This window comes from Canis lupus, chromosome 12 (assembly GCF_048164855.1).
Source record: "Canis lupus baileyi chromosome 12, mCanLup2.hap1, whole genome shotgun sequence".
Classification (NCBI taxonomy): Eukaryota; Metazoa; Chordata; class Mammalia; order Carnivora; family Canidae; genus Canis; species Canis lupus.
The window spans coordinates 12,232,197-12,246,428 of record NC_132849.1 but is presented as its reverse complement, the minus strand read 5'-3'; the positions used below and the strand labels follow the sequence as shown (position 1 = coordinate 12,246,428).

General features: G+C 45.8%; 1 protein-coding gene and 1 long non-coding RNA gene across 5 annotated transcripts in view; one reads left to right on the top strand and one right to left on the bottom strand.

Moving 5' to 3' along the window:
- The window catches only part of TSPAN2 (tetraspanin 2), a 57,288-nt gene extending 43,844 nt beyond the window's left edge, over window positions 1-13,444 (bottom strand). For 2 of the 4 annotated variants that reach the window (XM_072769660.1, XM_072769662.1), the window contains exon 1: window positions 7,200-7,352. In XM_072769660.1, the coding sequence (XP_072625761.1) occupies window positions 7,200-7,268 (69 nt within the window). In that variant the 5' untranslated portion in view covers window positions 7,269-7,352. Of the gene's footprint in view, window positions 1-7,199; window positions 7,353-13,187 lie in introns of those variants that run through there. The other 2 variants (XM_072769663.1, XM_072769661.1) reach the window with 2 other exon arrangements.
- A 177-nt stretch (window positions 13,445-13,621) lies between these two features.
- LOC140601118 (uncharacterized) overlaps window positions 13,622-14,232 on the top strand; it is a 66,178-nt gene continuing 65,567 nt past the window's right edge. Inside the window, exon 1 of the long non-coding RNA XR_012004171.1 lies at window positions 13,622-13,726. This is a non-coding gene — a long non-coding RNA (uncharacterized lncRNA). The remainder of the gene's footprint in view (window positions 13,727-14,232) is intronic.

The following is a 14,232-nucleotide window of genomic DNA, read 5'->3' as shown; positions in this document are numbered from 1 at the left end:
AGCATTAAAGGAAATGTGCTCAGGAAAGCAATGGCACACACCTTGCATTTATATAATGTTTACTATTCTTCAAGTTTTTACTACTGAAATTAAATTTAAAAACTCTTTCTTTGATATATACCCTTTCTCAATTCCCTTCTTGCTTTTCCTCTGCCTTAAACTGAGCAGTAGTATTTTCAACCTAGCTCTCCTGCTTATCTCATATACTGAGCTGACTTTTAGCTTCTATGTCTGCAAAATGGAGATAATTATAGTATTTCATGGGATTGCTACAATTCATGATCAAATAGGATAATAAGTGTGAAAGCATTTTGTAAACTAAAACATCATAGGAATGTTAATTGGCATTATTATTTTTGTTCCCAATTAAATCCAAAAAAGATGAAGAGGTGGGCCAAAGTAACCCTTACTTATTGTAAGATGTGCTCCCAACCAATCTGATATTCTCATTTTACTTGCTTCTTGCTCAATTTCTTCTCCTGATTCCTTAGCAACCATGAAACTGTCTCAATGGTCAGTATAGCATCACTTACTTCAGGCAAACAGCCCTGGTATGATATTTTTTTTTAAAGATTTTATTTATTCATGATAGACACACACACACAGAGAGAGGCAGAGACACAAGCAGAGGGAGAAGCAGGCTCCATGCAAGGAAACCAACGTGGGACTCAATCCCAGGTCTCCAGGATCATGCCCTGGGCTGAAGGTGGCCTTAAACCGCTGAGCCACCTGGGCTGCCCCCCTGGTATGATATTAATTGTGAATATTAAGGTAGGGGATGTAGGTTATGTTCTCTTTTGCCATACATAGCTGGAGATCCAAAGATACTGCATGGATGTTCTAGAATTACACAGTGAAATACAGTGGACAATGAACACGTGGCTGCCTAGTAATTCTAGAAACCATCAAGCCTTAATATAAAAAAAGGCTTAAAATAATAATGGTAAAGTAGTAACTGGAATTAAGAGAAGTGCCAAGATGAAGGGCATTCTCTGCCCCATTCAGAAGTGAGAGCCAGCAGTAGGTCTTAACCAATGGTTCTCAAAGTGTATTCCCTAGACCAGCACCATCAGCATCACCTGGAGGCTTATTAGAAATGCAGACCTACTGGAGCACCTGGGTGGTTCAGTCGGTTAAGTGTCCGGCTCTTGATTTCAGCTCAGGTCATGATCTCAGGGTCCTGAGATTGAGCTTCGAGTCTGTGCCCAGCAAGGAGTCTGCTTGGATTCTCTCTCTCCCTCTCCTCCTGCCCCTCCCCCTTGCATCCTCATGCACATTTTTGCTCTCTCCCTCTCTCTGAAATAAATAAATCTCAAAAAAAATAAAAAGACCTACTGAACAGAATATATACTTGGACAAGATCCTCAGATGATTTGCATACACCCTGAAATTAGAGGGGCACCAGTCACCAAGGTTTTCCCATCTCTTCCCAAGACTTTGGTAGCAGAGAGGCAGGGCAGGGTACAAATAGGCAGCTCCTGTGCTGGTGTCAGGAGTCGGTGCACATAATCCTGTGAGCTGGAGCTTTGCCACTGACTGCTGAACCTCTTCTAGGAGCCAAGGGATGAAAGGAGGAGGATCCCAGCAAGAAACAGTCACTGCCTCAAGGAGCAAAGACACTAGAGAGGAAATAAACTACAATAAAAGGCAAAATGGAGCACTAAATAGAGGTGTGAATGCCTCAAGGTCAAGGACCTGTGTCTTCAGTATTTTTGAATGCCTAAGCACTTGGTAGGATGCCAGGCACATGGTAGGTCATCAGCATATGTTTCCCAAATGACTTCAGAGGCAGAAATCTCTCTGGACTCCATGCCCTTGAGAAGCTATGAAACTCTTGCTCTTTTTCTTGTTTGGTTGGACACCTATTTACCACCTTTCTTTACTTTTATAAACTTCTTGGATTCTGGTGTCTACTCATGCTTCCAATTCTTAAATATGACTACTACTATTATCTTACATTATTGAGTATTAACTATGCATATGGACCACGCTACTTACTACTTTCCATGCATTAACTCATTTTATCCACACAAAAATCACAGATGACGTTGGTACTTAATTATGTCCATTTTACAGATGAGAAATCTGAGGCTCGAATAGGTTAAACAACTTGTCCGAGGTCCCCTAGTTAGTAAATAACACAGACAAGAATCAATCCAGGCAGTGCAATGTCAGTATCCACCTTCCCGGCTTCAAGTTCCTGGATTTGGATGGTCATCCTGTCTAGACCTGTCTGCTGGACTGCTGGCATTCTATCTCTAACCTTGCACAATGGCCCCTATCACAGACTTGTGGCCCCTTCCGGCAATGCCAGGCCCCTCTCATCCATTTAGGGGAGGCCGGCCTCTACCGCTGTCTTCTCACCTTGACAGAAATCAGAAACAAAGACTATCCTCCAAGAAGACCAAGAAAATTCTTATCTGCCTTCTGGGGTGGTCTAGCTTTTGGGTGGATCCCAAAGAAAGTTAAAAAAAAAAAAAAAAAAAAACACAAAACAGTGTTCCAGACAGGTGGTAGCTCTAAAATTACTGTTTGAAAGAAGTTTGACAAAGAGGAGGAGGCCACCTGGTTAAGCCGCAGCAGTGCCAAACATCTTTCACTCCCAAGCTCAAGGGACACAGTCTTTCCCAACAGTACCTGCTAGGCATCACTGACTGAACCTCCAAAGCTGCATGAATACTGGTGAGAAGGAAAGTAGAGAAACTTCAGACAAGCCATATATGGCATGTGACTTTCAACAATGAACGGCCCTGCTTCCTGTCGGTCGCTATCACTGAGTTGCTCAGTACAGCACAATGATAGGAAAACGCTGAGCGTACAACAATAAGGCAAGGAATAAACAGTGCCTAGGTTTTTCTTTAAACCAACATATGTGGCTTGGTGTACTGTGGTGTTTTATTTATATTGCTATGCAACAGAAGAAAAAAAAATAAAGGTGATTTCAGTGAGAGGCATGGGCATATGCTGTGCTATCTGACTGCAGTGTCCGAATTTAGACATGACAGATGTTGGGAGGGGTTCCATGGCAGACATCAACCATGATAACAGAAGTGAATTTAGTGGGGTTCAGGGCTAGGCTCTGCTTTTGTTTTTAAAAATGTAGTGGTGAATACAGTCAGCCAGGCAGTGTGCTGGCTCTGGCAGGATCTAGCTGAATGTTTATAAAATCAGAGTAGCCTAGGGAAACTTACTGAAACCAAGCTGCCAGAGGAGGCTGCAAATGGATTTGTCAAATTGGAGATCACAGAACACACTTGCCCCCACCTCCTTGCCTGCCTTCTGGTAAGTTCCTGATAGGAAAGACAGTGTGGTCACCAAAGGGCACAAATTGCAGATCACAGAACACACCCGCCCCCACCTCCTCGCCTGCCTTCTGGTGAGTTTCTGATAGGGAAGAGAGTGTGGTCACCGGTCACTGAGGGGGACCTTATCTCAGAAGGGCAGGCACCCGAGCATGTGAAGGTGTGAGTGAACATGACACTTGAAGTCACAGCTGCAGCCTCATCTGCAGCCCCCATCCTTTGCCCCTTCCCCAAACTTTTCATGAACCCCTCCAGCCAGGAAAAACAACTTCAGAAACTAGGGTGAGGCCTTTCTGGAATCAGGTTCCCTCAGTTACAGAGAAGGTGGATATCTAAATAACTTATCCCAAATAATCACTTTCCCCTAAATCATTATGTGTCAGTTTCCATTAGCCCTTTCCTGTGGTGCTGCCCATCTACTCTCCCATGGAGGTGAGAGAGGGGAAGGCCCCATACTTTCCTCCTGGGCTCAGTCTGGGCAAACAAAGAACAAATCAACAGGTAATGTGCAAGAAGAGATAGGATCAGTCCTCTAGATCATTGATCAACATTGATCATTGGGGCAAATTGGGAAGGTCATTTGTACCAAGTGCTCTAACGTGCAGATTCATTCACTCCACAGATATTTACTGAATGCCTCCTGTGTGCCCGGCTCTGTTCTAGGCACTGGAGATATAACTGTGAACATACAGAAAAAAAAAAACAAAAAAACAAAAAACAAGCCTGCTCTCAGAGCATTCCAAGTTCTAGTGGGGAAAATTCACAGTGCAAACTGAGAGGGTAATGTGTCATCCTAAAACAAAGATAAGCTGCAGGTCACTTGGCAAATATATATGCTATTCCCCCAAATGAAGGGACCTGGGGGGGGGATCCCTGGGTGGCGCAGCGGTTTAGCGCCTGCCTTTGGCCCAGGGCGCGATCCTGGAGACCTGGGATCGAATCCCACATCGGGCTCCCGGTGCATGGAGCCTGCTTCTCCCTCTGCCTGTGTCTCTGCCTCTCTCTCTCTCTCTCTCGCTCTCTGATGACTATCATAAATAAATAAATTAATTAAAAAAAATTTTTTTAAAAAAAAAGGGACCTGGGAAAGACAGCTAACTTTTACTGAATGCTCCTATGTGCAGGCACCAATAACGTTTTTTGAGCCCTTACTATGTACTAGATTCACAGGAAGATGAGGTCAGGCACTTTATACATTTCATTTTAATCCTCCTCACAACCCTGTTACCCCACTCGTACAGATGAGCAAACAGACACCTAGAAGTAAGAGTAACTTACTCGAGCACACCCTGGTTGGGATCTCTGCACTCAAGCCCAACCCCTGTGTCATACGGTAATCCCACCCAGCCTTGTGCTGCTCCTCTGCCGGTGGGTGGTGTGTCAGCCCCCTTGCCTTGCCCACCTTCATTCTACCAGTCTTGGGAAGTCCAGCTTAAACACCCTATTCTTCAGGACCAACTTTCCTGGCTCCTCACTCTTGCTATGATCCTTTCTCTGAACTCCTTTTTTTAGATTTATTTATTCCAGAGAGAGAAAGAGAGAGAGAAAGCGTGTGCACAAGGGAGAGGGGCAGGGAGAGGGAATCTCAAGCAGACTCCTCACTGAATGCTGAGCCCAAGTGGGGCTCAATCTTAGAACTCTAAGGTCATGACCTGAGCCAAAATCAAGAGTTGAACGCTTAACCAACTGAGCCACCCAGGCCCTCCAACTTTCTCTGCACTCCTTAATTAGATCATATATATAAAAGGTCATGTCTAACCCCAGTAGCTAACACATGCCAGACAGTCAAACATCGCTTTGTTCCCTCTGTTTCCCTTCTTTACTGTGCTTATGGCCAAAGTGTGACATTTGTCAGTTGATTATGTACTTATTAACTTGTTCTATATGCATTGGACTTGTTTTCTTAACAACATTAGCAGCTAACAGAACAGCATTTTACAGTTACAAGTTACATATATTTATATATTATAAATTATCTAATACTTATTTAATAACTGCTTAACAGTGGTTCTCAAACTTGAGCAAGCATCAGAATTACCTACAGGGCTTGCTAACACAGAGTTCCTGCTTCAGCAGGCTTAGCATGGAGCTGAGAATGTGCATTTCTGACAAGCTCCCAGGAGATGCTGATGCTCTTGTCCAGGAGCCACCCTCTGAGAACCACCACTTAGGAGTGTAATGTACCACAGTGCTTGGGACCACAGAGGCTGAGTCTGAGTCCCACCTCTGCCACATACTAGCTATGTGACCTTGGGCAAGTCAGCCTACGTGAGCCTGTTTCCTCATCTATAAAAATGGGGATAAAATATTATACACATGGGCACTGTTGTGAGGATTAAGTGTCATAATGAATGCAATGTGCTTAGCACTGTCCCTGACACATTGAAAACATTCAATAAATGCTCCCTATGATCCCTAGAAAGGCTGGCACAGCATCAGTCACTAAATAAGCACTGAGCCCAGCCTGAGAATTCCTTCTTAGACTGATTGAAAACTTGTTTTGAATTTGTAAGCAGTGAGAGCGAAGGGTGTCACCGAAGCATGACATCTAGAATTAACAGCTTTTAAAATTAAGCCAGACTATGAAAAAGCAGCACAACATAAAGGACCTTTAGAAATGTCCCTCCCTATAGTATGCTGAATGTAAATGCCCTATGTACAAAAATCATGTGTGTTTTTAAAATTCAGGGGCTGTCTTTGGGGTGCCTCCTTCATACCTTCCCCTGCTGAAGGATGCTGAGCATGGCAAGTTGTCTTCTGAGACGTTAGAGTTCCTGGAGTCACCCAGGCATCTGGGCTAATGGGTTGGCAGACACAGGCAGAGCCCATCATTCAATAATTAATTAGTTGCAGTCATGGGAAGACAAACTCCCTGGAGCAGACAGACAGTCACCATCCTCCTCTCTCCTAGCTGTTTCAAAGCATCCAGGCCATTGCTGCTCCCCACTAGCCTTAGGAACCTGTTTCCCCAAAATAAGATTTATATTTTCCCCCAGGGTCTGACTGACAGTTTCCGAGAAAACCCAGGAGGAATGTGCAGACAAGACAATTTTTAGACCTTGTCTTACAGTCCTCCAGGGCCTGAGACAGGGTATCCAGGGATCTAGGGATGGTCTGGCCCTAACCTTGTCCCAATAACATAGGAGACAAGGGGCATGGCCCTATCTCTCTGTGAACCGCTAATACGGGGAATGTTTGTTCAATGCAAAGTTGAATGAGATCATCTGTGGTGTTTAGCAGAGGCTGCGAGCTAGGGGCTGTGGGGAGATGCTGCTGCCCTTTGGAAGCCCCTATCTTCTCACCATCCCCTTGACAGAAAGAAGAGCACCACCGCCTCCTCCCAGCCCGCGGTACCTTCCTCTGACCCTCAGAATAAGGACGACACCTGCCCCCCCCCCTACCATTTTCACTCCTACCCCCAATTTCCTTAAAGAAAACCCTCACCGCCAGGTGGTGTCCCCACACACGCCGTTTGGGGCACCGCCGCTGGCAGCCCCGCAGGGGCACAGGGGTTTCTCTCCCAGAGCCCAGGCCAGGCCCCGGCTGCAGCGGAAGGCAGGCGACGGGGGTGAGTGCCCCGGAGGGAGCGGGGGCCAGAGGGGCTGGTGTCCCCGCACCTGGAGTCACCAGCTGAGGCAGAGGCTCCTCAAAGGGAAGAGCCTCAAGGTGTCCCCCCTTCCCACCGGCTCTTGTTGCTCCACCTCTCCCTCCCTCCATCCCTCTCCTCCCTCTTTGTCTGCCTCTTCCTCACCTCCGCCCTTCTGAACGCCCAGCCTTCTGGGGCCCGGCTCCGACGCCGCGGCGGCCAGCTCCCCGGGGACCCCCGCCCCGGCCCGGGCCCCGGCCCCGGCCCCCGCCCGGCCCTCCCCTGCCCGGCCTGCCCGCTCCGGGTCTCACCCAGAAGAGCAGGTTGAAGCCGAGCAGCAGGTACTTGATGCACCGCAGGCCCCCGCGGAAGCGCCCCATGCTGCGGCCCCGGCGGCGGGATCCCGAGTCCCCAGGCCCGCGCTCGGAGCGCCCGGAGCGGCGGGAGCCGGCGGGGAGGGGGCGGAGCGCGAGGGCCCGGGGGCGGGGCGGGGCCTCCGGGGCGGGGCGGGGCCGGCGGGGCGGGGCGGGGCGGGCCCCGGGGACCCCGAGAGGCTGGCGGGGGTGGGGGCGCAGAGCGGGCGGAGGTCCCGAGGCCGAAGGACGCGTCCGGGCTCTGTCCCCGCACGCACGCGGGTCGGTGCCCCTGATGCGGGGCCCGGCGGGCGCAGCGCCCTCGGGGCTTCCGCGGGCAGCTGCTGGGAAGGGCGGTCCACTGGGGAGCCGAGACCCATTTAATCAGCGCCCTGCACAGAGACTCATTTGAGGCCTGCGGTGGCGGGAGGGAATGGGGACGCGGCCCCGGTGGCTATGGAAACCTAGGAAGTGGCCCGGGTAGCAGAGCGGAGCGGGGCCGGGGCCGCCCTGACGCCGGCAGCACCGTCGCGGAGCGCCCTTCTGGGGACCCTCCTTCCGTCCCCCCCGCGCCCTCGAACTCTTACCTTAATAGGGCAGAACTGGCGGAGGGCGCGGGATGCGGCTGCCCCGTGCGCTGGCGGCTGCTCCCCACCCTGCTCCGCTAGCCGGCGGGGGCGGGGGATGGGGAGTCCGTCCGACCCCTCGGGGCCCCCTGGATTCGGCTGATGGAAGGGCTTGGAAAAGAATTCAAACCCCCTGGGATTAATTGTGGTGTGGAGATGAGAGAAAGGGGGCGGGTTTTGTTTTGCTCTGTTTTATTAAGTTAGGCTGCTGGCTGGAAAACCAGGCTCCCGCTCCCATTGACGAAGTGTCTGCAATATGTGGTGCCAGACGGCGTGGGGGCGACAAGAAGGTGTAAAATCCAGGGATTCTGTGCATTAATTCAGCAAAATTGTAAGTGCCAATTATAGGCCAACCATAGTAGCAAGCCCCAGGGACTCAACAATGAGGGGACAGTCAGGCCTGGTAGCATCATCTCCGGTGGTGGAGAGAGAGAGCTGTAAGCGCATAAATATGACAGGATGAGGAGGTTGGGTAAGGTGCTGGTCAGCACAGCCTGGCCCCACCTTACTGGACAGGGCAGACTTTACTGAGCACAGTGGGCCTCATCTGGTCTCCAAGAATGAGCCTGAGCACAGAATGAGCAGTCCAGGCAGATGGGACACAATGTGCACAGGGCCGGAGACACCGAAGACACCCCCCCCCCCGCCCCCGTCCCCCAGAACTAAGAGAAATGTACTTAGCTCAAGTGCAGCAGACAGATGAGACTGGGGGCTGTTGTTTGGACAAAGATGCAAAACTACCCATGGGCCTCAGTTTCCTTATCTGCAACATGAAACTCATAGAACCTACTGCATCACATTGTAAAGATTAAGGAATTACGATTTGTAGAGTGCCTAGAACTGTGCCTGGCACAGAGTAAGTACTCCATAAAGCTTAGCTATTATCACATTGCACTCTATCAATCAACCAGTTTCTACCATATTGCCATCTTTGCCTCCATCTGTGTCTTTGGACATTTGTTTGAATATCTAATGAATTTTATTTATGAAAATGAGTAGAAGACAGAAAAATGAAAGTGCTGATTCTGGTGATAAATTTTAAATAGCGCAATAGAGAAAAAGATGGAAATCATTAGGTATGCAGAAAGAGGCAGATAGCTTCAATCGAACACTGTTCTAGATCTGTCATCTCTGCTCTATTATAAAGGAAAAGAACTAAAGAGTAGTATCTAGTACATTGTGGGTATTCAATAAATCTCTGAATCGAATGAACAACAATGATATTATACTTTAAATATATTGTTGAATTTTATGTTTCCCAGAAAAAAAATGCATTTAGAGATAATATAGTCTATAGTCCCTGGGAACAGAACCCCTAATATAACATATAAATCTATTGTTGTTGCTTACCACAATTTTAGCACAAATATACTAGAGACATGGTTGCCTGCCTAGCACAACAGGTTTAGATTTTGAGTATTGACTTGCCCAGATCCTCTCTCCATAAAGCTGTGTTCTAGGGGAGTTGATCCTTGACAGGGTTGAAGTACTCTAACTGATGACACATTTTCTTTCTTTTTCTTAATGGTTTGTTTGTTTGTTTATTTATTTGAGAAATAGAGAGAGAGCACAGCAGGGGAGAGGGGAGGGGCAGAGGGAGGAGAGAAACAGACTCTCCACTGAACAGGGAGTATGATACAGGGCTCAATCCCAGGACCCAGGGATCATGACCTGAGCCCAAGGCAGATGCTTAACTGGCTGAGCCACCCAGGCGCTCCTAACTGATGACACATTTTGAAGAGGATATTATACAAAAGTGGGGAACTACATTACATGACATACTGAGGAAGTAAGGCTTTAAACTCGGTATTATGCAAAGCCACACATAAGATCTAGGCAGGGGATAAGATGGGTAGATGTCTATTTTTAGAATGGTCAAGCTGGGGCCACACAGAGGATGGTTTGCAGTGAAGACTTGAGACTAAGAGGCTAAGAGTCATTCAGGGAAGAAATGAGATCCTGAACCAAGACAGTGGTAGTGGGTATAGGAAGGAGGCTCAGATTTGAGAGAGATTCAAAGACTGAGAAAAGATCAAGGCAGTGGATATGAGGAGTAGAGGAGAAAGAGAGGGAAGGGTAATTCCTGGGCTCCTTGAGGAACTAGTCAGGTCCTGAACTGTTCACACAGAGAGGCAGTATAGGAGGTAGACTGGGTTTGGGGGAGAATGTTACAGATACTGCAGGCGGGCTAACCCATCACCCAATCCTACAGCCAAGTTAAAGGATAGGGAAGTCAAGTATGGTGTTTCCTGGTTTCCTGTGCAGCTAGGACAACAGCTCTGATGGATGGGATTTATGTGGAAGTCTGCTAGGTGGCTTCTGGAAAAATATGAAGCTGTGTTGATAAAAGTTCTGTTGTCACTGGCATTCCTTCCTTCCCTTTCTTTCCTATCTTAAACTCAGACATGATGCCTGGAGCTGTAGAAAACTTTGTGACTGGGAAGGAAGGCCAAGGGAATGGCAGACCTGCCAGCCAGGAGATTGTTGGAGCTATTGAACTGACACTAGCAGCTACCTACCTCCCAATCTCTTGTTATGTAAGAAAAATCACCCTTGTTTTGTTTGTTCTATCCTGTTACTTGTAGCTGATGATATTTCTAACTGACACAGGAAGACAATAAATTCTTATTTGGATTTGTTCAGTTTTAGATCTGATGGGAAATCCAGATGGAGCCGTCCAGGAGACAGATGGAAAGATGATTGGGATTCTGGAGAGAGGTTTGGGCTGTAAGTATGGGTTAGAGATTCATTAGCAAATGGTGATAATAGAAACCAATGGTCTCCAAACTTCTGCCCACACATCCTTTAAAGAATTATGATAAAATATATTCCTGTTGTACACTTTCCCCAATATTTTATTGTGAATATTTTCAAACATACAGAAAAGCTGAAATAATTGAGCAGTGAACAAGATATATATGCCACCCAGGTTCTACCTTAAATGTTTTGCTTTAGTTACGTTACTTATCTCTACATCTGTCCATTTGTCAATCTATCTTATTTTTTATACATTTCCATATAAATTTTTGACGCCAAAACATTTCACTCCTGAATTTTCTAGCATGCATAACTTGGACGAGAGTACATATATTTGTTTACAGTTTTTTTTCTTGAGATCAAATTTACCTCAATGAAATGTACACATCTTAAGTACACCATTTGATGATTTTTGACAAATGCTTTTGCCTTTCTAACCCCAAGCTCTGTTAAAGTATAAAACATTACTATCACCCCAGAGAGTTCCCTTGAGCCCTTCTATAGTCTATGCCTTCATCTCTCCTGGAGGCCACCACTGTTCTGATTCTTTTTTCATGATAGATTAATTTTCCCTGTTCTGTAACATCATATAAATGGAATTGTACAGTATTTACCCTCAAATATTTTTAAGTTGGTGTGTAAAATTCCTTAACTTTTAAGTTTGCAAAAGATGTTGTTTCTATCGTATTTTAAATATTGACATTAAAAAAATGGAAAGCCACCTCATTTTAATGCATTGAGGAGAAACTTAGTGCTTGTGTGATCTGCTACCTGCCATCATCCTTTTTTTTTTTTTTAAATGTATCAGGTTTAATGTTTGAAATGACAACATGAAATTTTTTATCAAGGCTTGCAGATGCCGATCTCTCAGTTTTTAAATATATAAATATGAGAAAATTAGTTCAAAATAAATTTTTACTGAGGTGCAATGGATGTAAAGCATTATATTAGTTTCAGGTGCACAGCATAAAGATTGGCTATTTGTACATATTTGTGGTCCATTTATTTTTTTTTATGTTTTTTTTTTTTCTAAATTTATGATAGTCAGAGAGAGAGAGGCAGAGACATAGGCAGAGGGAGAAGCAGGCTCCATGCACCAGGAGCCTGACTTGGGATTCAATCCTGGGTCTTCAGGATCACTCCCTGGGCCAAAGGCAGGCGCTAAACCGCTGTGCCACCCAGGGATCTCTTGTGGTCCATTTAAACAAAAATATACATAGGCTCCTCTTTAACAGAGTAAAAGTTTGACATCTTTCCTTTTTTTCCTTGGACTTGTAATTCCACTCCATCTTTTCCATGAAATCTAATCCTAAAGTAATTTTTATGCTTGGAAGATTTTTCTTGAGTCCCCCTCCATTTATACTTGTCCAAACAAATATAATTATATATTTATTAAAATTTTGCCTCCTAAGACCCTAACGCTCTAAGTGTTAATTAACTTATTCTAGCTTGAGTTATCATTAAAATTATTCTTAGCACACAATTGATTCCTGATTGAAATAACAATAGAGTTTAAATTCACAATTATTAAACATAAAAATAAAATAGTATTGGAGCTGCATCTCTTAACGAGATTGATGGGGCTGGAATTTTTTTCTGTTAGTTCTTGTATTCATGGATGAATAATCCTTATTGCTAGAACAACACAGGGCTCAGCATAAATTCCCTTAATATTTTTTGTTGTTCTGATATTAATGCTGAGAAATGTTTATATTTTATTTTTCTAAAGATTTTATTTATTTATTCATGAGAGACATAGAGAGAGAGTGAGACAGAGACACAGTCAGAGGGGAGAGGCAGACTTCCCACTGAGCAGGGAGCCCGATGTGGGATTCTATACCAGGACCCTGGGATCATGACTTGGGCCGAAGGCAGACACTCAACCACTGAGCCACCCGGGTGCCCCGAGAAATGCTGTTTAGGTAAATAGTGGGTAAATAAATGGATGAGGATGGAAAAATTTGTTATAGAAATGCCAATCAGTTCTTTAAACCTCTTCTGAATTATAAACCCCAATTCACATATGGATGTATCCTCAAAACCTATCATCAACTGATCAATAAGCTGGCCACTCCATTTGATCTTTCTTTTTTTTTTAATTGAAAATAGAGTTGGAAGTCTTTTAACTTACAAGAGCATTTATTATCCATATTATAGTCATTCACTGAATTATCGTCACTGTAGATAGTCTCGGTATTTATGGCAATTTTTAAAAAATTGAAGTATAGTTGACACATACACAATATTACATTGCTTTCATGTGCACAGCGTAGTGATTTGACCAGTCTATACACTTGTGCTATGCTCACCACAAGTGTAGCTCCCCTCTGTCCCCATACAATGCTACTACAATGCCATTGGCTCTATTCCCTGTGCTGTACCTTTCATTTCCCTTGACTTATTCTCTCCATAGCTGGAAGCCTGGGTCTCCCATTCCCCTTCACCCATTTTGGTCATTCCCCTGCCCCCTTACCCTCTGGCAACCATCAGACTGTTTTCTCCTACAGCAGTTTTTCAGGTTGCTGGTCCAAAGATTTTTTCCTCAAACTCTGAAGAGACCTACCCTTCTTAGATTTAGGATGAGTGAGAAGAAGCTCATGAAGAAACATAGCTTGATCACAGGCGTATTCTCAGGCAGATTGACGCTAGGGAATGAATGCACATGGCAGTGGAGGTTCTGGAAATGGATTCTCTTGAAACTATTCATGTTGGAATCCCTTCTGGAAATATTTCTTACATTGCCAGGTGATGCATGCCCCAGAGATGAGATGGCTGCTCTAAGCCACGAAGAGTGGATGATATGGTCAGGGAGGAGGGGAAAAGTGTTGGGGATGGAAACTTTAAAATAACTACATTTGAAGAAGTGGGCGGAGGAGACATAGCACTCAAAGGAGACTGGTTGGAAATGACCGGAGAGGTAGGAGGAAAATCAGAAGAAAGTGATGTCATAGAGGCTGGTTGGGGGGTGGGGAGGGAAGGTCTGGGAGGAAGTTTCTGAATGGGAGGAATAGCCACAGTGCAGGAACCTCAGCAGGTACCTCAGCAGGAATCTGTGAAGCCATGAGATAAGAGTTGATTGGATTTGGTGCTGTGGTAACTCAAGTAAGGGTAAGGGCTGCTTCAGAAGAGTGGTGGGTTGGGTGTGGAAGCTGGGCTGCAGTTTAGGGGTGAATGGGCAGCTGGGGAGTCACCCTAGTTGCTCTTCAGGAAGCCCAGCTATGAAAGTGGTAGAGCAAGATGGGGAGGGGGCAAGTTTTCTTTTCTTTCCTTCCTTCCTCAATGTAAAGATTTGGATATGTTCTTAGTGCTTTGGGAAGGTGCCTGTGGAGAAAGGTGGAAAAAGAGCAGAGTCTTGGGAGATCTGGGAGTGGGTGGAGAGACAGGACCCAGATGGAGGTTTATGTTTGGAGGTAGGAGAACACAGGCAAGGACAGCGTTATAGGAAAAGGTGGCTGTCAAGGTGGCCCAATCCCAATCCTCAAACCCTCTGCGATCTGATTTTGCTGCCTGTGGAACTTTCTACCCATTGATTTTAGCTAGTATCTTGTTTCCTTGTGAATTGTGTGATTTCTTTCACTTTTCTTATGGTCAGCTGCTCGTTTTCCTTG